Source organism: Chrysemys picta, chromosome 4 (assembly GCF_011386835.1).
Source record: "Chrysemys picta bellii isolate R12L10 chromosome 4, ASM1138683v2, whole genome shotgun sequence".
In the NCBI taxonomy this organism is placed as follows: Eukaryota; Metazoa; Chordata; order Testudines; family Emydidae; genus Chrysemys; species Chrysemys picta.
This window is the reverse complement of record NC_088794.1, coordinates 128,475,416-128,502,013: the sequence shown is the minus strand read 5'-3', so window position 1 is coordinate 128,502,013 and position 26,598 is coordinate 128,475,416. Positions and strand designations below refer to the sequence as shown.

General features: G+C 44.0%; 1 protein-coding gene across 2 annotated transcripts in view; it reads right to left on the bottom strand.

The window, feature by feature from the left end:
- Positions 1-26,598, bottom strand: part of C4H14orf132 (chromosome 4 C14orf132 homolog) — a 55,519-nt gene that overhangs the window by 13,901 nt on the left and 15,020 nt on the right. The window contains exon 2 of one of the 2 annotated variants that reach the window (XM_042858680.2): positions 20,769-20,831. The exons of the other annotated variant lie outside the window; for it this stretch is intronic. Within the exon in view, the coding sequence (XP_042714614.1) occupies positions 20,769-20,831 (63 nt within the window). The remainder of the gene's footprint in view (positions 1-20,768; positions 20,832-26,598) is intronic. 2 annotated transcript variants of the gene reach the window in all.

Here is a 26,598-nt window from a genome sequence, read left to right as displayed (position 1 = left end):
ATCATTACCTGATTTATTTTTAAGAGAAGGATTTTTTAAAATATAAGGTGTGGCATTATGAGGTGCATGCACGTGGACTTTTTCATCTGACAGATAAACCTCCTCTTAGGCCTTGGCTACACTTACCTGGTAGTTCGGCGGCGAGCGATCGAACTTCTGGGTTCGACTTATCGCGTCTAGTCTGGACGCGATAAGTCGAACCCGGAAGTGTTCGCCGTCGACTGCGGTACTCCAGCTCGGCGAGAGGAGTACCGCGGAGTTGACGGGGGAGCCTGCCTGCCAAGTGTGAACCAAGGTAAGTTCGAACTAAGGTACTTCGAACTTCAGCTACGTTATTCACGTAGCTGAAGTTCCGTACCTTAGTTCGAATTAGGGGGTTAGTGTAGACCTGGCCTTAGTTTTTGCACAGCATCTATTGAAACATTCCACTAATACAATGTAGATGGTATTGCTAAATGCATTAAATACATTTCCATGTGTCTGAAATGAAATGTCCTCCCACAAGGCATTGTGCGCTGGGCTGTGTTGCTTTTTTTCAGATAAAATATAATATTGGAATATAGAAAAAGAGGATCCAACTCAAGGTCCATCTAATCTAAATCCTATATCTGATGGTGGCCGATACCAGAAATTTCATAGGATGGTACAAAAATAAGAAACCCTGTAGTTGGCAGATATGGGATAATCTACCCCCCATTAAGGTCTCTTCCTAATCCCTAATAGTTAGGAGTGATTTGAACTCTGACACTTGACTAACCAAGATTGGTTATTCCTTGTGTACCATGACATTCCTTCATAAGCAGGCATGGTTCTGTCAAATGAAGGGTATGGTTAGTGAGAATAGGGCTTTGATACATATACAGAATGTGTACCTGGAAAGTGCAATCATTGAAGCAGCCTGAGTGCACCTTTTGCATTCTGTATTGGTGGCACTGAACAACTGGGATGGCAATTCAGTGAACTGCTAGTCAGGAAGTACTCTAATGGCACTGTCAGGGCTGGCCATTGCTGTTAGGAGCTAACGTGTACTGATGTGCTTGAGCCAGGACGAGAGCCTCACCAGCCATGGTTTGTGACTGGCAAGCAGGTATCACAGACTGTATACAGGTTGCTGATATGAATCTGAGCCAAGTCAGTAGAAAATGAAAACTCTGATCATTTGAAGGCTGTTTTGTGGCCTATGAAAAATGAATTTGGTGATCTCAGCCCAATTCAAAAGCCCACGTCACTTACCCATGATCCAAACGACACTGAAGTAAATGGAAAGGCTCCTATTACATTCAATGGATTTTGGATCAAGCTTTTATTTACATTCTCAGCAGAGACACCAAGGACTGGAAAGACATGAAGCCTGACCTATCCTTTCTCTCCTGGAGGTGGTCAGTTCTGGTCAGGGCTGAGGGGATGAGAGGCACTATGGTCCAGTGGATAGGGCATTGGCATGGTTACTCATGAAACTTGGCTTTTACTTCTGGCTCTGCCACTGACCTGCTCTATGACTTGAATAAGTCACTTCACGTTCCTTTGCTTCTCTTTGCTCTCCACTTTTATATCAATTCCTTATTTACATTTTAGCTCTTCACGGCAGGAACTGCTTCTTATTATGTTTTTAATACAGCACCTAGAACAATGAGGCCCCAATCTCAACTGGGGAGTCTAGTCACTTGTGTAATATAAATAATAACACAATTGTTTGCATTACTGTAGTTCTCAGAAACCTCAATCAAAATTGGGTCTTTATCGTCCTGGGCATTGAACCAACATACATGAAGACATATCTGCTTTGAAGTGGCTTAAAGAATCACTTCTGGTTCTATTAACAGTGGATATTTCAATCAGATGAATATCAGAATATTTCAGAACCCTGATCCATCCCTTGTTTTTTCATTTCTGTTTTAAATGGTGATTAGTTACACTTGGAAACGTTCTGCAGCATCAGCCCATTTTTTACCTTTTTCTTGTTACCCACATTAAAAGAAATAAAAAAATTACTTTATCTAAGATCAGTATCAACTGCATGTCACGATTACTAGTGATGCTTTATACCAACACCTGTATTAATGCGTGGCATAGAAGAGTGGGAGAGACTAGTTGCTGGCAGGTATCCACTCCAGATACCTGATCTATCTATGAGATTTCAAGTCATTGGATACAGAAGCTCCAATTCTCCTCTCACACTGATTTTTCACTGGTATAACAACATTGACTTCAATAGCTTTACACCTGATTTACAGATGTGTAAGTGAGAGGAGACTCAGGCCCCCTCACTTTTCCCCCACTCACACTATTATTTCAGGAAGTACATCATCTGGAAATGTTTCTAGGAATGGCAGCCATTCCGAACAAGCTGAAGCTGTGATGTAATCTGTGGTTGTTTAACTGGATTGGCAGCTCAGAGAAAGAAGAGATCCAAGCAAGTGGAGTCCACTTATTCTGCAATAGCAACAACCTGTGAGCTCCAAGTATCCTGGGTTACTTAGTCCCTATTTGATATGAAATGTGCTTGCAGATCACACTGCAGGCTGTAGATTCATGATTGCATGAAATAGTAGGCCAAACTCTCAACTACTCAGGAAGTCCACATGAAATGTGCATGTGACCCTAAAGAAAAAGGACCTATGGCTTGTGAAGTAGTTGTACTGTCTAATTAGCATGGTAATTTAACTTCCAAACATAGTATGGTTAAACTTTAATAATGTTGGAATCTCTTAAAACAGATGCTCTCAGACAGATTTCTGTTTTATCCACTAATGACTGTCGTACACAATTATGTCTCTGGTTTCAAAGGTTACGGGGTTTACCCGCTGGTAGGCAAATGCTGATAAGTCACAGCAAACAAATGTACTTAAGCCAACACCCTGGTGAGTCCAACAGAGATAGCTGGGGTACTATTGTGGAGGTAAGAGAACTAGACTGTGATGCAGTTACAATAATTCAAAGAGGTGGACAGTGTAATCACCAGCATTTGCAGTGTCTGCATTAGCTTCTCTGGAGAACACTGCCCTACTCTGATCCCTGCTTGAAAAGTTGTGCTGTAGGTCCTTCTCTAGGCTTCTTGGGTCAACAAGGAGTGTTGTCGGAACTTCACAAACTAGTTGAGGGAAAAGGGAAATTGCCACAGCCTAGAGTGTCACAGACAGGCAGGAGGCAGCTGCAGAGGAAGAAGGACATCATGGGTATATGAAGGTTAGGGATGATCAGTTGGGGCCCTGCATACTTCACATTGGGCCTGATCCAAAGTCCACTGAAGTCAGTGGAAAGACTCATTGACTTCAGTGGACTTTGGATCAGGCCCAGAGGACTGTACAAACCCTACAACAAGCCCTGGACTTTGGCATACCACCAACTTCCTGCAACGTGCCTGGAAGGATCGAGGCAGGAAATACATGTTTATTCCATACCAAGGGAATACAATACACATGTATGGTTTACCAGCTTAGTTAAGAACACATGAAAATAGGAGTTCACGCTGGAAATGCTAACAAGATCTGTAATTACAGAACACTGCTGTCACAGGTGGATCAGAGTGGGAAGTGGTTTTCCTGTCCCATGAAAATTCTCGAGATTTTTAAAACATTTCCGGTAAAAAGTTGAAATCTTGAAAATTTTCACAAATCAAAAAGGCAAAAGAAATTAGCTCAGCACTCAAAATGTTTTGCTTTAATAATTTTGCAACATTTCAGTTGTGAGCTTTTACATTCTTTAAAATTTTGTTTTACTATAAACTAACTAAAAGTCATTTTGAAATAAAAAAACAGAATTGTGCACGTTGGAAATTTTTGACAATGTGAAAACTCCCCCGCTCCGAAGACAGAAAGTTTCTAGAAAGCAGATAAGAGGATGATTCATTACCAAGGGAGCGTCTCTGTATCCTATCTATCTTAGAACTGAACTGACATGTTGCAAAAAAGGAACAGTGCCAAAAAATAATCGAATCTAGGTATTTATTGGAACCTTTACAGCACAGGATCAAGTGAGATGGATTTTGAGTATGACATTACCTACAAAACACAGAAAAAACAAGACCTGAGAGCAACACAATTCTCATGTCTTGATTTGTTTCACACCTGCAGGAGGAACATTGTGAAAATAAGCAAATTTTGCTTCTCTATTATATCCCTTACTTCTATCTGGGCCAGTCTTTTCTATTTAGATGAGTGGTTTTTAACCTGTGGTCTGCAGATCCCTGGGGTTCCACAGATTATGTTTAAGGGGTCCATGAAAGGTTGTTGTTACTGTAGAACAGTGGTTTTTAACCTGGGGTCTGCAGACTAAGTCTGAGATTTCCAAAGGGCTCCGCATCTCCATTTGAAAATTTTTAGGGATCCTGCAAACGAAAAGGTTGAAAACCACTGATATAGACTGTAAGCCCTGCAAGACAGGGATGGTCTCTTACTCCATGTTTGTGCACTGCCCAGTACAATGGAACCCCATTCATGATTGGACCCAAGATACTGTCAGGGTAGAAATATATAAATACGACTGATGCATCAGGATCAAAATAACGCACCAGCCAAGGTCTTCCATTCACATATTCCTCATTTACCTCCCATCATTTGCCCACTGGCAAATCAAGTGCTGACAGCAGTAAGGGAAGCCATGTTTTTATATCATTCCTCTTCCTGGTATGGGATAATTCCAGAAATGGCTGGCCAATCAGGGCTATTAATACTATGATGTAATTTGGAATTATGCCATATAGATACATGGGGGCAAAATTGCTAAAAGTTAACTAGTGATGTTAGGAACCTCAGGTTTGTGGGTAGCTGATTTGAAACCCCTTAGTGCTGCTTGATTTTCAGAAACAGCTGAGTAACCACCCTCTGAATGTGAAGCCGCTTTAGCGTGTCTTAAACTGGGCACCTCCCAAAAGAGGTACCCGCTATTACTAGTCACTTTTGACTATCTTGGACCGCAGATCTCAGACAATCCTCCAGGTAGTAGGTTGCTGTTGTTAAGTCCAACTCTAATAAAAGATGCGGTTATTAGTAATTATTAGTCTCGCTATAACTATTTTTATTGTTATCGTTATTCTCATTAGTTTATAGAGCACCATTCTCAGTGAGCCAGTAGCTTCATAACATTAAACAAGCTAAAATGTAGCAAATAGTTTCACAAATTCAGTCAAAATAATAAATAAAGAAATGTAGTTCTTGTGTGTAGATTAATGAATGAAGGTTGGGTCCAATAGCTTGGGGAGGAGCATACCAGAGGAGAAAGCGACGCTCAGCCTCAACCATAGCGGAGCTGACACTCTGTTGTATATCAGTGTTGTATATCTTCATATGGAAAGGATGGGTTTAAGATCAGCCGTTAAGCAATGTAGCAATATAATATCACAGGGATAAATTAGGGGAAGAAATTCCAGGGAGGAGCTGCCAATCCCAGGGACCAAAGGAATGGATACAGACACAGAGGGACCGGTGGACACTGATGATGTAATCAGAGTGCTTTATACTGTTTTGGCTGGACACTTTCTCCCCAGTGCTGACTGGCTGTTTGCTCCAACTCCCTCCCTCACCTTCTCTACACCCAAGCCTCACTCTACCAGCCTGCACACCCTTCTACTTTCTCACCCTACTATTCTCCCCTGCTCTGCCCCCTCACCGCTCTCCCTTCTCTTGTCTTTCCATCTAGCTAATCCCCTCCTAACTAAATCCCAGTCAAATAATATTTTTAAATTGTGATACTCACATGGTGTTTGCAGACTCACTCTACTTCCTCTACTTGTATATTATATCCCTTCCCTTACCCTTTATCTGTCTTGTCTATTTAGTTTGTAAGCTCTTTGGGACAGGTACAGTCTATTACTCTGTGTCTGAACAGTGCCTAATCAATGGGATCTCAAACTCCGTTGATCCCTAGTTGTTACAATATTAATTTATTAATTATTATTAATTAATATTAAAATCCTGGCACTGCACCAGTAAGGAGATTGGAAATCCATTATTGCTACATATACTGGGTCTGTATGCGCCTGCCCAACAGAGACAGATTAACCCAATACATATCTATGTTTGCATAAACACAACCTATATTCATTCTGAGATGCCAGTTCAGACAGCTGATGGCAGCAGTCCATTTTCTCTTCTTCTCACAGATTCTCTTGTTCATATATCATCCCCTCGCTGGCATGGTTCTCCTCCAGCTGGATGGCCAGCATGCACCTGCAGCTCCTCCCCAAGACTGGAACAGCGATAGCTGCTTAAGTCATGCCAGACAGCCTCAGATTCCACTTAGTTGTCTAGTTCTCTTCACTGCTACCACTCCCCTGTTTACATATCTTGCCACCTCTCCAGAATGGTGGTCCTACAATTGCTGTACCCTAGTCCTGGGCTTCATGAGCCTATTGGTTAGTGTGGCCTTGCTGACTAATCCAGAGGGGAGCTGGCTCAGTTCAGAAAAGAAGGGGGGTAGACGGGCTCTGAACACATAGCCTGTATTCAAGGCTGATGGAACAGCTGGCAAAGGATTGTGAAAATGAACTCCTTGCTCCATACCCTGAACTCACCTTTATTTAGCCTGCTTCCCCTCTCTCCCACTTGCAGCTGTAGGGACCAGGATAGAGCCATAAAATCAAACCAAACCAAATGGTACCTTGAGCCACAACTCCTATCCTTGATACAGCTCTGGTCCGGATCTGTCACTAGGAGTGCTATATTAAGGAGGCATATTCCATTCATGGTTCCACCCAGCTGTTAGTCAGCTGTGCATATCCTTCCAATGCTTAGGTAGGACAAAGTCTATGACTATCCCATGGAGAAGTTGAGCATCCTGAAAAATCTAGTCAGATACCAAGGTATCCAGAATATGTTTTCCAATAGGAAGGATCATGCCTGATCTCTAACTTTTTGGTGCTCCTTGCAATGCCATGGCAATTCTTACCTACAAAGATGTTTTATTCTTTGATAGAGCAGAAGAATAGATGAACATTAGAAAGCCTGATTTCCAACAGTGCTCTAGGTTCCACATCTTTTGTGCCTATCAGGAAATAGATGCATTTAAGTTATTGAGCTCAACATAATTAAAATGTATCCAACTGCTTTAAAATCTTTGAAAATGCACAATGTTAGTAACAGAGCTGTGCAGGAACCAGAATTTCCTTTCTGTAAAACATTTTGGGTTGATCAGAGCATTCTGTTTTGATCAAATCTAAATGTTTCATTCTGATTTCATATTTTAAGAAAAAAATAATGAAAATTCACGTCAAAAAGCCATTTTGAAACAAAAATTTGAATTTTTTTTCTGATAATGGATTTTTTAAACGCTGAAAATATTACAAAATGAAAAATCAGAACATTTGGCCTGATCAGAACTCTTTTCTCCATTTTTTTAAAAGAAAATGTTGTTGTAATTGACATGTTCCTTTAGACAACACAGCATTTTCTGATGGAAATATGTTTTGTCTGAAAAAATTTGACAACCTCTAGTTAGCATGTGAGATGAAAGAGTGAATCTTTTAGCACTCGCTATTAAATGACTGTTGAGATGTCTCTGTTATGCAAAAATAAACTATAGCAGAGAGAAGATAAAAAGAACTCATTCTTCCAGAGACAGCACTTGCTAACTAGCTTGTCCATGTACCCAAAACGGAGAACTTCCTTAATATCCTTCATGAGATCATTTCAAACTGGAGTAAATCAAAACACTGAGTTTCAAATTTCCCTCAAATTTCAAGGATGTTTGAAATACATCCTGAAGATTCAATGTTCCGTGCCCCCTAGTCCCTTGTCTGTCCTTTATGTTTTAGATTGCAAGCTCTTTAGGACAGTGACCTGTCTTAATATACAGCCCCTGGCACTTTTTTGGGTGCTATATAACTAATAGTGACAAGTTTCAGAGTGGCAGCCGTGTTAGTCTGTATCCGTAAAAAGAACAGGAGTACTTATGGCACCTTAGAGACTAACAAATTTTTTTGAGCATAAGCTTTTGTGGGCTACAGCCCACTTCATCGGATGCATAGAATGGAACATATAATAAGAGTATATATATATACATACAGAGAAGATGCCATACCAGCTCTAAGAGGCTAATTAATTAAGATGACCTATTATCATCAGGAAAAAAACTTTTGTAGTGATAATCCAGATGGTCAATTACAGACAGTTGACAAGAGGTGTAAGGATAGTTATCATAAGGAAATAGATTCAAGTAGTGTAATGACTCAGCCATTCCCAGTCTCTATTCAAGCCAGAGTTAATGGTATCTAATTTGCAAATCAATTCAAGCTCAGCAGTTTCTGGTTGGAGTCTGTTTTTGAAGTCTTTCTGTTGCAAAAGTGCCACCTTCAGGTCTGTTACTGAGTGGCCAGAGAGGTTGAAGTGTTCTCCTACTGGTTTTTGAGTGTTATGATTCCTGTTGTCAGATTTGTGTCCATTTATTCTTTTGCATAGAGACTGTCCGGTTTGACCAATGTACATGGCAGAGGGGCATTGCTGGCACATGATGGCATATATCACATTGGTAGATGTGCAGGTGAACAAGCCCCTGATGGCGTGGCTGATGTGATTAGGTCCAGTGATGGTGTCACTTGAATAGATATGTGGATAGAGTTGGCATTGGGCTTTGTTGCAAAGATAGGTTCCTGGGTTAGTGTTTTTGTTGTGTGGTTGCTGGTGAGTATTTGCTTCAGGTTAGGGGGCTGTCTGTAAGCGAGGACTGGTCTGTCTCCCAAGATCTGTGAGAGTGAGGGATACTCTGAATCTGAACTTTGCAAATGTGCCACATCTAAGGTTGCCAGCTTTCTAACTGCTAAAAACCAGACACCTCTGTCCCACTCCTTCCCCCAGGCCCTGCCCCCACTCACTCTTCTTCCCACCTCCCACCGTCACTCACTCCCTGCTGTCCAGGGACTCACTTGCCTCCTGTAGAGCTGGGCTGACATGGCGCCTGCCTGGCTGGCCAGTCAGGGGACAGTGGGGCGGAGGAGGGGGTTGGTCCCTGGAGGGGTCGAGGCAGGAGCACAGCAAGGCTGGCGTGGTTGGTACCCTGAGTGAGGGGCCAGAGCAGGAGCACAGTGGAGCGGGGACAGACAGGATCCCTCTCTCAGGCGGTGGCAGCACTGGTACCTACGTCTCTGCCAGAGAGGCTGGAGCTGTGTCAAGGAGCCAGCCTGCCACTTCTATCCCTCAGCAGCTGAGCAGACAGCAACTCCTCTAGGGTGCTCTTCCTGTCTCTTGGCAGGGAGCCTGATCGTGGTTACTCCGGTAACCGGACTTTTACTGTTTGGTCAGCACTGCTGAACGGATGCTGCCAGGTTCCCTTTTCAACCAGACTTTCCAGTCAAAAACCGAACACCTGGCAACCCTAGTCCCATCTTTGTCATGAGCCAATCCAGAAACCTAGATCAGAACACCCTGTATTTTGGTGGTGTTTGAAATCCGGATCCAAAAGCAGATTCAAATCCTTTGGCATGAAGCCATCTTTACCTTCAATACACAGTCATTACAAATGTATTGTGTTTTTGCAGCATGGCTAGCTAGACAAAACTGAAAAAAGGCAGGTGGTAATGTGGTAATTGATGTGTGCTTGGTTGATATAGTGATATATGTATGTGGTGCCAGTGGATAACTCAGGACTGATAAGTGAAAAGCTAGCATTTTCTCACTGCTCCACGAAGGATGCAATGATGTGAGCATTCATAAGAGTCTGGCAATGATTGTTCTTAGTGCTGCCAGCAAGTTGGATGAAGAATCACTGAAACTCAGACTGTTTCAGGGGAAAGAAATCTCACACAAATAAATAAATCTACAAAAGAATTACTCTTCTAAATGCAACTTTATTGACTGGATAATTCCCTGGCATTGTTGTTGAGACAAGGTGATTAAAACTAAAGAGGTAACTGGATTTGCCAGTCTGGTTAACTCCTTTGAGGGTTGTACTCGGCTAACCCAGAGTAAGAGGAAAGGGATGAGCATGAGGAAACCGGAATGACAAAAAGAGACTGAGCTCAATTAGTGTAACTGATCTTTTTCTATTGCATGTTGTTTGTCTCTTTAGCTTTGCCCCAACAGCTAATAGTTTGAACAAACCATTTCCTTTCCTGAGCAAGAACTGAGAGTTTATCATCAAACCAAATGTGCTTGGGATATATGAAAAAACACTATGTGATCCAACTTGTCCAGTAAAATATGGTCAGTCCATACAACATGTAGCAGGACTACGAGTAAGCAGCTACAGACCACTGGACATTTGAGGTCATTCTGAGAAGATCCACAGGAGGTCAACAGCTTTCAGAAGTATTTGGCTATATGCATGGGAACATACTACTCACTAGCTTTCAGCATTTCTGCCAAAGGGATAAAATTTCATGAAGATTATATTTAATAAGCTGAATCCTTTCCAGTTCAATGGGCTACAAATTGAATTTTTTTATTATTTATTATTATTATTAACTATTATTTGTATTACCATAGCACTTAGGAGTCAGTCAAGGACCAGGAACCCATTGTGCTAGGTGCCATACACATGCAGTTCCTGCCCCCAAAGAGTTAACAATCTAAGTACAAGGCAAGAGAGAACAGATGGAGACAGAAAGACAAGGGAGGAAACAACGAGACAATATTGGTCAACATGACAGGCAGTGGTCTTGGAACACCAACAGCCGAACTGTCAAGTTTTTTGTAGGCCTCAGGACAGAGGTGAGTTTTAAAGAGCGATTTGAAGGAGGAAAATGAGGTAGCTTTGTGGATGTTTACGGGGAGCTCCTCCCAAGCATGAGATGCAGCATGGGAGACAACACGAAGGCAGGGGCGACTCTATGGTTTTTGCCGCCCCAAGCACGGCAGTGTGGCTGCGGGTGGTCCGCTGGTCACGCAGATTCGTCAGCCTATCTGCCACTATCACAGCGACAGGCAGGCCGCCCCACCCCCCCACCCCCCCGCGGCTTCCCGCCCCAGGCACGTGCTTGCTGTGCTGCTGCCTGGAGCTGTCCCTGCACGAAGGTGTTTGTTTGAAGATTTAACAGTGGGCAATGGAGGCTGGCATTACTGGACAATCGGAGGAGGAAGTCACCATGTCCATACTGAATGAGAGAGGATAGATAGGCTGTGAAGGGCTTTGAAAGTTAAGACAAGCAGTTTATGTTTGTTGTGATAGAAAAGGGGAGGCCACTGGAGGGATGTGAAGAGGAGGGGGGTGATATAATCCAAGTGAGGAGCTAGGAAAATGATTTCTGCAGCAGCATTCAGAGTAGATACGAGCAGAGCAAGACTGCATTTGTCAAGGCCAGAGAAAAGGTTACGTAGACAAAATCTTCATGATTTACACATAGCCTGGATGTGAGGATCTAGAGAGAGATCCAAGTAGAAAATGATGCCCAGGTTAGAGGCCTGAGCAAAAGGTAGGATGATGATGTTGTCCACAGTGACCTGAGAAAGGAGGTGGAAGGGAAGGTTTGGAAAGAAAGATTAAGAACTCTATTTTAGCTATGTTGAGCTTGAGCTGATGACTAGACATCCAGGAGAAGATGTTAGAATGAAAGACTGAGATTTTAATTTGGACAGGATCCAGTCTGGAGTAGGGAGGTAGATCTGTGAGTTGTCAGCATATAGAGATGGTAGTTGAATTTGTGTTTGCAGATGAGATTAACCAACGATGAGATGTAGAGGGAAAAAGCCCTGTGGAACCCACACCGAAAGTGGGGGGTGGGGGATGATGAGGATTCTCCAAAGGACACACTGATGGAGCAACTAGAGAAGAAGGAGGAGAATCATAGAATCTTAGGGTTGGAAGAGACCTCAGGAGATCATCTAGTCTAACCCCTTGCTCAAAGCAGGACCAACACCAACTAAATCATCTTAGCCAGGGCTTTGTCAAGCCGGGCCTTAAAAACCTCTAAGGATGGAGATTCCATCACCTCCCTAGGTAACCCATTCTAGTGCTTCACCCCGCTCCTAGTGAAATAGTGTTTCCTAATATCCAACCTAGGCCTCCCCCACTGCAACTTGACACCATTGCTTCTTGTTCTCAACTGCTACCACTGAGAACAACCTAGCTCCATCCTCTTTGGAACCCCCCTTCAGGTAGTTGAAGGCTGCTATCAAATCGCCCCCCATCACTCTTCTCTTCTGCAGACTAAATAACCCCAGTTTCCTCAGCATCTCCTCGTAAGTCATGTGCCCCAGGCTCCTAATCATTTTTGTTGCCCTCTGCTGGACTCTCTCCAATTTGTCCACATCCCTTCTGTAGTGGGGGGACCAAAACTGGACGCAATACTCCAGATGTGGCCTCACCAGTGCCGAATAGAGGGGAATAATCACCAGAAGATTACAATGAGAGAAGCCCAAAGTTTTAGGGTACGTCTTCAATGCAGAGTAGTTCAAGTTATCTCTTCTTGTGTTAGCCTAGCTTGAGTACCATTGGCCATACTGCAAAATAATACTGGAGCAGCACAGAGTGTTTGCAGGGCTGGCTCTAGGTTTTTTGCCACCCCAAGCAAAAAATAAAAATAAAAAAACACCTTCGAGAGTGCAAAAAAAAAAAAAAATAACTGGTGCCTAGAGCTGGTCCTGAGTGTTTGTACTGGCAGCATCCCACTGCATTACTAGCTGGAGCATCAGCCCCACTCAAGCTTCAACCCACAGCCCCTGACAAGCTAGCTAGAGTTTTTAGAGTTAGAGATTGTTTTGTATGGCTAGGAGCTGGGTTATGGGCAGCATATCCACATTATATTAAAAAGAAACAACCAAAATAGCCACCAACAGCATAATATAGGGTTACCATTCGTCCGGATTTACCCGGACATGTCCTCCTTTTGTGTGCTAAAAATAGTGTCCGGGGGGAATTTGTAAAGCACTCACAATGTCCGGGATTAGCAGAGCGAGTGGCTGGGAGGGCTGCAGGGAAGTCCCGGGCTGGACTCAGGAGCAGCTGTAGAGGAGCCGGATCCGCCCTGCATTCTGAGCCAGCAGCTCCCTTGCAGCCCAGTCCAGCAGCACTGTGCAGGGCCAGACCGGGTTTTGTTGTGCAGGGCCAGGGACCAGGTTTTGTTGTGCTGGGGAGCTCAGCCACGTGTCCGGCTCGGCTGCACAGAGCCCAACACTCTGTTCTGAGCAGCAGGGTAAGGAGGTCAGGGGGCAGGAAGGTTCTGGAGGTGGAGGTCAAGAAACGGGGGGGGCTTTTTGGGGGGAGTGGAGAAAGTTTTGGGCAGTCAGGGTACAGGTAGGGGGTAGGGTCCTGGGGGGCAGTTGGGGGGGGTCTTAGGAGGGGGCAGTTAGGGGACAAGGAACAGGGAGTCTTAGGTAGGGGGTGGGGTTCTGGAGGGCAGTTAGGAGCAGGGGTCCCAGGAGGGGGCAGTCAGGGGACAAGGAGCAGGGGGGGAGTGTTTGGGAGTTCTGGGGGGGGCTGTCAGGTGGCAGGGGTGGGGAGATGGATCGGAGCAGTCAGGGGACAGGGAGCAGAGGGGTTTAGATGGGTTGGGAGTTCTGGGGGGGGCTGTCAGGGGGTGGGGAGTGGTTGGATGGGGCGTGGGAGTCCCAGGGGTCTGTCTGGGGGTGGGGGTGTGGATAAGGGTTGGGGCAGTCAGGGGACAAGAGGCAGGGAGGCTTAGATAGGGAGTGGAGTCCTGGGGGGCAGTTAGGGGCAGGGGTCCCAGGAGGGGGCAGTCAGGGGACAAGGAACGGGGGGAGGGTTGGGGGTTCTGGGGGGGCGGGAAGTGGGAGGGGCAGGGGCGGGGCTAGGGCGGGGCTCCTCCCGTCCTCTTTTTTTCTTGCTGAAATATGGTAACCCTACATAATATATAAAGCTCCGCAAATCTCTGGATATCCGTGGACTGTGTTTGCAGATCGGATGCAGATACAAATTTTGTATCTGCGCAGGGCTCTAATAATATCTGTTTCCTTTCCTTGTCTATAGCAAACATTTATCCACATACATTATTTACTGACCTGTTCAAATAAATGCTGGCATCACCAAAAAGTGCGAAAATAATAAAAATATTGATCTGATTTTTACTAGGTGGATTCAACTTATAGATAAGCAAATTTGCGCCCCCTCCCATGCACTGTTTTTCTGCCCAAAATTGCTTGTGTGCCCAGGTGATCAAATTTGTGTGCAGAATACATTAGAGGACTGTGCCCTTTCAAATTTAGCTTTTTGATCAATGCAGTGTGAGGAGACAGAGAATAATTAATTGGAAGGCACACAGACTGTAAGCACAAATAATTAACTTTTTAAAGTGTGAAATTCTTTGTCTGATGGTTACAGTGTTCTGGAGTCCTTTGTAACTGTACTCTGTCATTACACTCTTTGTTGAGCTGTGTGAAACCACTTTACCAGTTTTCATTTTGATGCATATACTGTAATTAAGCCTCAGAAACTCCATTTGAATAAGGTAGGGAAATAGTATCCTCATTTTACAGCTACAAAAAAAACCTCAGCTCCTAGGGATCACATTCGGCCTACACGTAAACCCAAAGAAATCAATGGAGTTTAACACTTAACAAGAGGTTAACTTGGCCCAGAGAAATTAAATAAAATAGAATGACTTGTCCAAGGTCACATAGCAAGATAGCAGCAGAAACAGGAGTTCAGGAATAGAAAAACCCAGATCTTTTTACTCTTGGTCTTAACCTCTAGATTTGATAAGAAGTGAAATTTAGCCATATATATATATATATCAGCAAATGCTTTCCCCCCCCCTAAAAACATGAAGTTTCACCATGAGTTAAATCAGAAATGCTCCCACCTCTGCAAATCTTTGTGTACAAATGGCAAGATTTTTGCCTCCAAATAAACCACTTTTTGTTTTTATCCACAGAAATCATCAAAATAATGGAGCTGCAATCACTTTTCCATTTTTGTTAAAATGCAGAATCATGATTAGTTTTGCAGACAGCAGAATTTATTTCATTCAAGGCTAGTTTCTCATTTGTATATCAAATACTATTGCAAACCACAGTTGTCGCTGAGTTAAAATTCAGAAAATTAAACAATTTAAGCCAGAGGTGGATTCAAATGAACCGTGGCCTTGATCATCTGTAAAATTTGGGGCCTTGGTTACAGAATCATGAGATGAGGTTATAGGGGAGAGACAAGGTGTCTAGAAATATGTATGTACGGAGAGGGGTGTGTTTGCAAGGAAATGTGATATTCATTCATACTTAGAAATGTGGATGCCCATTCAGAGCACTGGGCCTTGATTGGCCTTTACATTGGCTCCTATAAAGAGGACAGCGATCAATTGTTCTCCATGTCCACTGAAGGTAGTACAGGAAGTAATCAGCTTAATCTACAGCAAGGGAGATTTAGGTCAGATAATAGGAAAAAGTTTGTAACTATACAGACAGTTAAGTCCTGGAATAGGCTTCCAAGGGAGGTTGTGGAATCCCCCGTCTTTGGAGGTTTTTAAGGACAGGTTAGATAAACACCTGTCACGGATGGTCTAGGTATATCAGCATAGAGGGATGGACTAGATGACCTCTCGAGCACTATATATCTATGGATTACACTTTAATCCTCCTCAGTTTCAAACGGACTGATACGAGCATTGCATGTATCCTTTTCAAATGTCATTTTCAGAGAAATTTGCTATATATAGTCTCAGTTTGCAAAGTCTCACTTTGGAAAAAAATAATAGATATCTGCCTATTAAACTTTTAATATTTTGGCATGTAAGCTCTAAAATGCTCACTACTGTGGTCTTACAGACACAGCATTGTCTGGACAAATAGATTCAAAAGAAATTTGGGACGCAAGGAGTCAGTCTCTATTAAGTGGAAAGAGGAACAAAAAGAAATTGAAAGATTATTGACAATGAAAAATATGAGGCCAAAGTCAAAGGTCAAAACAGTAATAGCAAATGCAAGAGAAACAGATCCCTAATCTTGAGACTACATAAGCAGTACTACTGTGTGAAAGTCAGAATTTCCATCTAAGGTTGCCAACGTTCTCACTGCTGAAAACTGAACACCTTTGGCCTATCCCCTGCCCGGCTTCTTCCCCAGATGCCCCCCCACCCCTGAGCCTCCCCCAATAACTCCCCTCCCCTCCTCCCCCCATCACTTGTTCTTCAGCCCACCCCGGCTCACTCCCCGCTCTCCTGGGACTCACCTGCTGCCTGCAGAGCCAAGCTGGGAGGAGCGGACACGGAGCCTGCCCACCTGCCCAATCGGGGCACAGCGGTCGGGCTCTGGCTCAGAAAAGGAGCATAGTTAGCACACTCGCAGCCTTTTTAACACTCCCCTTCCCCATTCTTTCTCTTTCAATGTACAACTGTATTGAGCTTTTCCTAATTTCAATTAATCTTCTCATTGACTTATAATTAAATTAGAGCCTGGTAACATAGTCCGGTCAACATAGTGCACTTCTGACTGCACAGGTCCCCTTAAATCTGGACTTTTAAAATTAATTGTATTAATTAATTTATGATATGTTATATTATATTATATATTATCCTCTATCATTTGTCATAAGCTATTTTTCTGTTTTCAGTGGAGCTATAGTTAACATAGGTATTTTGACCAGCTTGTGTAACATCTAATTCTGCCAGGACATCTCTGTATATTTGCATCAGTTCAGTTAGCACCACCCTGGGAACAGCACTAACTGCTGTAACTAGCACATCAAATTTGCATGCTTACAGTTTCACCATTTTTCATGTGTCTGATGGCCCCATCCTCCCCTGAGGGCTGGGCTCCCTGGCAGGACTACACCTCCCATGATGCAGCAAGTGGTTCAGTCAGAAGGGAGACCATACTGCATCATAGGAAGTGTAGTCCAGACAAGAGGTCTGGCCCATAGGAGAAAATGGGGGCATCAGACATCTGCATTAACAACACCCATAAGGCAAATGCAGCATTATAGGGAGATGCAGTTTAGTGTTGAACTGACTGGAAAAGAAGCATTTCAGATCAGTTCCACAAACTGAAATATTTTGATTCAGATCAAACCGACCCAAACTGATGTATTTCATTTAGTTTTCCCAACAGAAAATTGACAAAAATAAAAAAAAAATTCCACAGAAAATTTCACTATTGTCAAAATTGTTTTCTCCATTGAAAAATCATTCAGATGGAAAATTCCCAACAAGTTCTTATAAGCAGTTTCTAAAATGATCCATCAATTAATGAGGAGAGAATTTTTAAGGGAAAATATGTAGCGCTGTGGCCTTTCTTTTCATGCCTGCAAAAAGGCACACACAGGTGGCTGTCCCAATAAGGTGTCATGTGTCATTGCAAACAGATGTTTGCATGAAATGTTCAGAATTCAAAGTTTGGTGTGTTGCAGTCTGACATTTGGATCTATTACATCCATGAGGAAAAAATAAAAAGGATGATCAATAGTTCCTTTGTTTAATAATTTCAATTTTCCAATTCATCATATAACATCCGGCATTCATGACTAGCTATGCTACCTGCTGAGTGCTGATTACTTGCTTTATTAAGCTTCTATTTTTTAAATTTCTGTGTACAAATGATTCATTGCAGTTACTGATTATTCAGGTGCAGAGCTGTGAGAGGATACTACATTCAGATGGAAAACAGTAATGTAAAAAAAAATAATAATAATTGAGCGCTGAAGGCAAAGTGTGTGTGACCGGAGCTGTGATTAGCAGCAACGTGCATGTTCAGAATACCTGCTCATGACCTCTGCATATTTTACAAACCCTGCTGTATGTTTTATGCATGTGACAATTATAACATGTCTCACTGGACTCTTTTTTCTTTGGAATGGGTAACTAGCTCTGTGCAGGTAGTACCTGTTGCTGCTCCCACTAAAAGCCTAAGGCTAGTTTGTGTTTATAGCACTTAGCCTGCAGTTATGGGTGGCATGGAGCTGGGAAAATCCAGGGGCAGCCTAAGGGGCACTGTGCATCAGTGAGGCACAATTTCTGTGGTGCTCCCCTATTGCTCTTGGGAAGAGGGGGCACTTATTTCACCCTTTGAAAGGGTGCCGCTTTGTTTGCTGCTATGTGGAGGTGGTGGGAGACAGTGCTAAAGCTCCAGCAACTATCCATCCCTGACTGCCCGCTTGCTCCTTAAGGTAAGTCTGCACTGCACACCAGTGATGGCAGCATGCAGGCCATGTGTAGCTATATGCTGCAGCAAAAAACAGGCTGCATCCGCACTGCGGTGTGTAGCTAGAGATGGCAGTGAAAGGCTTTTGCAGAGGGGAGGCAGCAAGAAAAATTCTGGCAGATCAGGAGCTGCTAGAGCCTCCCCCTGTCAGAGCCTATCCCCGCTGCAGGGATCTGACGGACCTTTCCTCACTGCTGGAGTCAATCCCTAGAGCAGGAAAAGGCTCTGGCAGGTCCCTGTGGTGGGGAAGGGCTCTGGCAGTGGGACACTACACTGCTAAAATAGCTGTGCCGGTGGGGGAGGCACTGCTTGGGTGTGTAGAGAACTGTGTCGGGTACATACCTTAAGCCTATGTCTACACTGCAGACCTCTTGTGGCAATGTGTAGGGTATGTGTAGCTACATGCCACAGTGAAAAGCAGGCTAAATCCACATTGTAGCCTGTAGCTTTGTCAGTGAAAGGCTCTGGCAGGGGGAGGAAGCAGGGAAAGGCCTGGTAGTGGGGATCTGCCAGACCCTTTCCCTGCTGCTGGAGTCCTTCACCTCTCCTGCAGGTCCCTGTGAGGGGAAAGACTCTGGCAGCTGGGAGACAGCTGAAGGATACTACACTGCTAAAAACAGCAGTGTAGATAGAGGGGCACTTCTTTGGTGAGTAGAAAGCCACACAGAGTATGTACTTGAGTACATACCCTAAGGTAGGGTTACCATCCATCTGGGTTTGCCCGGACATGTCCGGCTTTTTCAGCTTTAAATGCCGTCCGGGGGGGAGGGGGGGGGATTGCTAATAAAGTAGAAATGTCCGGGATTTCCCCTTTCCCTACATGCAGAGTGTGGCGCGGCTGATTGGACGGCTGGGCCTGATTGAAAGCCGCTTGCAGCCACTGGGGCCTTTTTCTTTTCTTTTTTTTTTTTTTTAGCAGCCAGAGTCCCTCCAACTCCCCCGCTCCCTCCTCCCCCGCAGAGCAGTGCCACAGTGTTTGGCTGGCTGCATGTGGAGCTCGCAGCTCTCCCTCGGCCTGGTGGAGGGGGCAGGCAAGGGACAGGGAACGGGGGCGGTTAGATTGGTCGGGGGTTCTGGGGGGGCTGTCAGGAGAAGGGGGTGTAGAGAGCGGTTGGGGCAGGCAAGGGACAGGGAACAGGGGGGGTTAGATTGGTCAGAGGTTCTGGGAGGGCTGTCAGGAGAAGGGGGTGTAGAGAGCGGTTGGGGCAGGCAAGGGACAGGGAACAGGGGGGGTTAGATTGGTCAGAGGTTCTGGGGGGGCTGTCAGGAGAAGGGGGTGTAGAGAGTGGTTGGGGCAGGCAAGGGACAGGGAACAGGGGGGGTTAGATTGGTCAGGGGTTCTGGGGGGGCTGTCAGGAGAAGGGGGTGTAGAGAGCGGTTGGGGCAGGTAAGGGACAGGGAATGGGGGTTAGATTGGTCGGGGGTTCTGGGGGGGCTGTCAGGAGAAGGGGGTGTAGAGAGCGGTTGGGGCAGGCAGGGGACAGGGAATGGGGGGGTTAGATTGGTCGGGGGTTCTGGGGGGGCTGTCAGGAGAAGGGGGTGTAGAGAGCGGTTGGGGCAGGTAAGGGACAGGGAACGGGGGGTTAGATTGGTCGGGGGTTCTGGGGGGGCTGTCAGAAGGGGGTGTAGAGAGCAGTTGGGGCAGGTAAGGGACAGGGAACGGGGGGGTTAGATTGGTCGGGGGTTCTGGGGGGGCTGTCAGGAGAAGGGGGTGTAGAGAGCGGTTGGGGCAGGCAGGGGACAGGGAACGGGGGGGTTAGATTGGTCGGGGGTTCTGGGGGGGCTGTCAGGAGAAGGGGGTGTAGAGAGCGGTTGGGGCAGTCAGGGGACAGGGAGCAGGGAGACTTAGATAGGGGGTGGGGTCCTGGGGGCAGTTAGGGTGCGGGGAGAGGGCAGTCAGGGGACAGGTGGGGGTAGTGGGATTCTGAGGGGGGTGGGAAGTGGGAGGGGGCGGGGCTAGGGCGGCATCCCGTGTCCTCTTTTTTGATTGTTGAAATACGGTAACCGTACCCTAAGGGTCTGGCATGTCTTTTTGCACCTAAGCAGCCGCCTCACTCTCTACACTGCTATTCATACCCAAGCTGGGCGGGGAGGGGTGTTGTGTCTATACTCTACACGTTGCTGTATGGAGCATTCAGTGTACATGTACCTTTAGCGTAGCATCAGGTAAACAGCTTCAGTGTTTGATCCCCATAGCCCTAACATGGTGGCCTATAGGGGCGGTGGGAGGTTTGGGGGAGACTTATTCCCCTGCACAATGGCATTAAGGCTGGTACAGCCTAGCCCCTAAATGGTAACAATATGAGGTGAGATCCTATCACTTCTGAGGTTTTCTGATAGTAAGAACACACACACTGCATCGCATGAGATCGGTAGACAGGTCTGCAATATAGAAATATGCATATGCCATTACTAATGCTTTGGCCCATCTCTGTGCCCATCAACCTGGCTGTCTGGAGAGTTTGGAAAATTAACAAAAGGTTACCATGGTGTAAATCTGGAGTCATTCTAATGGGTTTTATGGTGTTACACTATATTTGTGCATTGTAACAGTAAAATTTGGACCTAAGGGAATAATTTAAGACAGGTTATTAAGTAAATGCTCCCAGGCAATACCAAATTTAAGAAAGGATGGGGAACTGTATTGCTAGGAGGGTTGGTTACAGTGATATGGGCCTTGTACCAACGAGTCTGGTTTACTGTCATTTAGAAAACTGCAAGAGAAATTTAAATTGAAAAATATTCAAGAACCTTGATTTTGTCAGTTGAAGGATTGCTCCACTTAGTCACTCCTGATGCCTTCTGGGAAGTGCCCTATTTGCAAGAGTAGAGGTAGAATTCAAAATGTTATTAAAGGGAAGGCTCAGGAACAGGCAAACAGAATCCTACATAGGATTATGCTTTTAACATCTTTAATGGGGAATGCATTTAACAACCCTAAAAGACACGGGCTGAATTAATTTAACACTAGCTTGAGTTGTGGATGGGAAAGGAATAGTTAGTTGCGTCACGTATCTCTTAATTCACATTAATAACTGGGTGAGCTATTGTGGCTTACTGAGTACACAAACAAACAATTATAAATGCAAATATATTGCATCCCATGTATTCTCTTCATTTATTTTAACAACTGTAGCTTAGTTTTAATGATTTATGATAATACTTTAAGGCACTAGCCAGTATACTGTAGCACTGAGCCAGCAGACAAGGAAGAATGGACAATCACCTTCACTGGAGATAATCAGATGCCCATCTATCAGGAATAGGTCAGGGATAATTAATTCAATCTAATTTAGGGGGTGGACTAGGCGGCCCTTTTAACCTGATCTTTGGCAGGAGTAATTAGTGGGCATCTGTTCATTTCATGAATCTGTCTATTCTATTGGAGGTGGCGTGAGTGAAGTCCTGCAAACTGGGTGGGATTTTCATGAAACACAAATCTCCTAGGCTGATGATCCTATGGCAAGGAGCTCAGAAAGGTCTTATTCTAAATGAAGTTTATCAATGTGTTGAAAACAGATATTGTAGAAAATCGTCCTGATCTTGAGGTGCTGGGTATACTCAAGTCCCACTGACTTTAATGGGAGTTGCAGGTGCTCACCACCTCCTAGGATCAGATCCTTTGGTTGTTTCCTGAGGAGGTGAAGTTTTACCAACTCTGCTATATTCTTATATTTTGTTTAACTGAGTCCCCTATACCAGGCATCGATTCAACAAAGTACACAAACACATATTTAACTTTAAGCAGGTCAGCTTTGCTGAATCGGGACTTATTGCATTATTTAGAAAAGAATGTACTATCAACAATTTGGTTTGACTTTAATAAATATCTAGTGACTAAATGAGCTGTTATAAAATTGGTCTTGTGCCCATGTTTTTGGGGAGGATGAGTTGGAAGGTGTGAGGCTAAGTGTTTGTTTTTAGGTTATAAGGGAGAAAGCGTTAATTGTTTCAAATGTTTTTCCCCCACCACTGTTTTCAAAAAACAAACAAAAGAAATCTTTAATTTGATTTGATAGTCACACAACTATGAATCCTCTCAGCCTTTTTACAGTAAAGATTGTTTGGCCATGTGCTGAATATTTTTTCATTTTAGTAGATTTGGTAAGCCTGAGATAACACACCCACTGAATCCAAGAATAAAATCTTTACTTTAAGGGCCAGATCCTCAACTGGTATAAATTTAATCAATGGAGCTTTGCCAACTTAAAACAGCTAAGGATCTGGCATTAAATGCTTAGACTGCCTACTAATTTAGTACAGGAAGTAGAAGAAATTCAATTACCAACTTATACGGCATGTTGTCAATATTGTCTAAGCAACTAGCAGGGATATTACATTATTACTTGTGACTTAGTTTTTTAATGGTCTACTTTAAAAATAATTAGAAAATATTTTCATACTACTGAGTGAATATTGAATCCATTTACTCCTGTGTTTTAGAACTTTCTGTGCCAAAAACAGGTGCACGCTGGCAGACATGGAACAACAAGGTCTAAATATGACAGTCAGTTGGAGTATTATCTCTTTTGTCACCATCTTGTTCCTTCTTTGAGAGAAGGTAAGGAACTTGCAGCTACCATAACTGAGCTGAATATGGGATAACCCTCAATAAATAGCCCTACGTAAGCTGAAAGTGGGTTCTCCTCCCACAACCCTGCATTTGTTGCCTCTGAGTAAATCAACAATCACTGAGTTTTGCCTGGGATGTGTACATGTAGAGCCTGATCCTGCCAGCCTGCCCTGGCTTTACTGAAAGATTTGCCCTCAGAGAGCTTGCAAGATTGGGCCTGAAAAGATTATTTTTGCTTTCACAGCACAGCGATGATACTTATTGAAGTCACTTCGAATGAAAGGGGGCCCTAATAACTGATTGTGTAGAAGTTCGATTGCAGTGTGTGCAGTGTGGAAGGGCAAGACTTGCTTAAGATGGGGAAGGAGATTAGACTTCATCAAGTTCAAAGAGAATCAGAATGTTGGCTTTGAAATACTGGTTATACTGGATGGGGATATGCAGTAGTATAAGTTCCTCATGTAACCCAGGCAGGGGGAGAGGGGTGAACAGTGGAATAGGACACATGTGCACACCACCACAGCTGGCTCGCTGTGCATGACACAGGAAGTAGGAGAAACCTTCCTGCCCCCATGAAGGACTAGTCTCAACTTGACCTGGAGGAGGCAGTATGTTCCACTGGACACACCACCAAACTGGGAGTCATAGATTGGAAGGAACCTCTGGAGGTTATCTAGTCTAACCCGCTGCTCAAAGCAGGACCAATCCCCAGACAGATTTTTGCCCCAGATCCCTAAATGGCCTCCTCAAGGATTGAATTTACAACCCTGGGTTTAGCAGGCCAATGCTCAAACCACTGAGCTATCCCTCCCCCCAGGCCTGATTATGCTACTAATTTACTCCTTGACATCTTAAGTGAGTCATGCCACTGTTCTATGCCTCAGGTGCCCTGTCTGTAAATGATACTTACCTTCCTCTGGAAAGTGGCTTGAAATCAACAGGACTTAAGCACATAATTGAAGTTAAATCAGGGCCTAAAAATGGCAAGCATCTGTAGCGTTTAGGAATTGGGTAATATCCTTTTAAATAGGGTGTGAGCCCTCCAGTGGTCCCAACCATCTTCTGTTTTAGAAGCCACCAGACCTATGAGAGAGCAGCAGTGTATATCTGTAGCTAGGCCTCGCATGTGATATATATTTAGTAAATATAGTTACTTAGGCTTTAAGTGTGGTTCCTTCATATGACATTTCTTGTGCAAGAGCAATATACAGAACAGTATCGCTGTTAAAATGGAAATTAGAGAGGGAAGAAACATTTAATTAAATCACCTTGTCTGGCCTGACAAAGCAGGACTGCTGTTTATTCACTGATACAGTTTCTTAATATATTAACAATACTTTATTTATATAATTTTCAATTGTTTTTGTTTTATTAAATTTCTTAAATAACACGGGTTAAACAGCATGACAGGACTGATTTAATTTCACAGGAGACCTCGATAAATCCATAGTCTCTCCTCTAGCACTGAATTAAAATTTTATAACCTAGATGCAGTTTCCTAATCCAACACTGCTGGAAATAATGAGCTGGCATCCAGACTATGGCAAACATACTCAAAATCAATTCAAACCATTCTATATTGTATACCCAATAAGTAGACAGTAATCAGTGCCATGTTATCATAAAAGGCACATCCAGTTCTTAGCATTCCAGAGAGCATGCACTGATGTATTATGAGAGGAACAGATCTCTCTCTCTCTCACACACACACACAGCTGAAGCTATTTTTCTTGATATCAGAAAGGTCCAGCTATCAAATGGCAGAATTTGGCCACTGCCTTTCTTCCATTTCCCATGTTCTCCTCACCCCGACACCCTTTGCTTTGCTGAACAGAAATGGTTTGTTGAATTGGGGCCCTCAATGGCAGCTTCTTTAGCATATTACCTTTTGCTGACAGATCACTAAATTCTCTTTTTATGGCTGTTGCATATTCCAGGGAACAGATATCACCAGGCAAATATTATGGAAATGGGATTAATTATGTATTAACAACATTTGAAAAATACTTGCATTTCAAATTTTGTTAAGAATACATCATACCCCTTCATGCTGAGTAAGGAAGATACTATCAAAACAAAGTGTATTCTATTCTAAATCCTCTCTGCATGCTAAATCAGGGATGTCTGGGTAAAGATGAGGGCCACGTGGAAAGCGTAAAGCACAGTTGTAAAAGAAAGTTTTCAAAGGAGGCCTGGTTCTATTCATTCTCTAGGACATTACATAGATAATGATTTGCAAAGCTACACAGGAAGGCAAGGCATCTGGGAGAAAAAAAACTGATTTTCTGCTCTTTCTATCCCATCTACATGTTGAGTGCCAAAGAACACACCAGGCGAATAAACCAACTGTTACACTTTGACAATGAATCAGTTCAGGATTTCACTGACGTAGCCATCTGTGCATTTTCACAGCATGCCTGGTCAAGTGGTGCGAGGCCTAGAATTGTGAAAAGGTAGCACATTTGGCAAAGACTAGCACAGAAGGGGTTGCCAGTAATACCAAATGATGCTCATTAAAGTTAGGACATGACAAATAACAAGCATTTTTATGTTGATAAAGTCCACCCACAATGTTGGTAAGCAAGGGAGGAAATTTGAGGACAGGTGAACAGGAAAAAAAAAAGGAGGTGTCTGAACTCACTCCCTTCCCCTCAATTGTTTTATTTTTACATTTTAAACATTTTTCTCCAAGTGATTAGGTGTCGCCATGTACTGAAAATGGGATTCAGAGCTGTTCAGATCTGGGTTGCTGGATCAATCAGCCCAGATTAAGAGTGACCACAAGATTTTACCCTCTGATATTTTGATGACCTCTATGAAATGAGTGTGGTTGTTTTCATGCCAGGTGCATTAGATTCTATATCACAGTTGACACTAACTGGCACTCTGGTTGGGAGACTCGGCAGAGAAGCCAAGAGAAGAATGAACAAAGACAGAAGTACCTTTTCTCCTATAAAAATCAAAGGCAAACTGGTACAGAGCAGCATGGGAAAGCTTATGCTGCTGCTGCCTGTATTCTGCGTATTCAGTGAACACAGGAGTTCAGTCTGCTGGGCTGCTAATCCAGCACAATTCACAAACTATGTACAAATATTATAAAAATCCTCCACCTAAATAATAATATATAGCACACTTAATTCAAAGTGCTTTGCAAGGTAGTGTTTATTACCCCTATTTTACAGATGGGGAAATTGAGGCATGGGGAGATTAAGTTATTTGCTCAAGTTCACACGCTGAACCAGTGTCACTATCAGGACAAGAATTTATGTCTGTTGGCTCTGAGTCCCATAGGCCAATAAAGATGCCCTCCTAATCTGTGCTACTGGTCGCCTTGGCCAACCTGAACTTTGCAGCTCTGCCACAAAGCAATGGCTCTTGTTAGTCCTTCCAAAAGGGCTGTGCTAAAACGTGAGAGAACTGGCTACAGACAATTGTAGTAGTGGCAATAATGCAGACATTTGCAAGTTTGGGGTCCCTTTAAGCAGCGGGCCAGCACACCCACTTAATCCCTGTTTTATGGTGGCCCTCTCCACAAGAACAAATTTCACCTTTTGGCCCAAATCTTACAAAGACCCAAGCATGGCTATGAATGTAAGGCTTTGAAGATCGGGGCTTTAGTTTGTTGAGTGCACTAGAGCAACGGTTCTCAACCAGGGGTCCAGAGACCCCTAGGGGGCCGCGAGCAGGTTCCATGGGTGCCGCCAAGCATTAGATTTGCTGGGGCCCAGAGCAGAAAGCCAAAGCCCCACCACATAGGGCTGAAGCCCAGGGCCCTGAGCCCCGGCACCCTGGCCAAAGCTGAAGCCTGAGCAATGTAGCTTCGCAGGGACCCCTGTAAACATAGGACCCCAGGCAACTGTTCTGCTTGCTATCCCGTAACACCAGCCCCGTCCTTTATATGCAGAAAACCAGTTATTGTGGCACAAGTGAGCTGTGAAGCTTTTATAGCAGGGGTGGGCAAACTTTTTGGAGGGCCGGGTAGGGAAGGCTGTGCCTCCCCAAACAGCC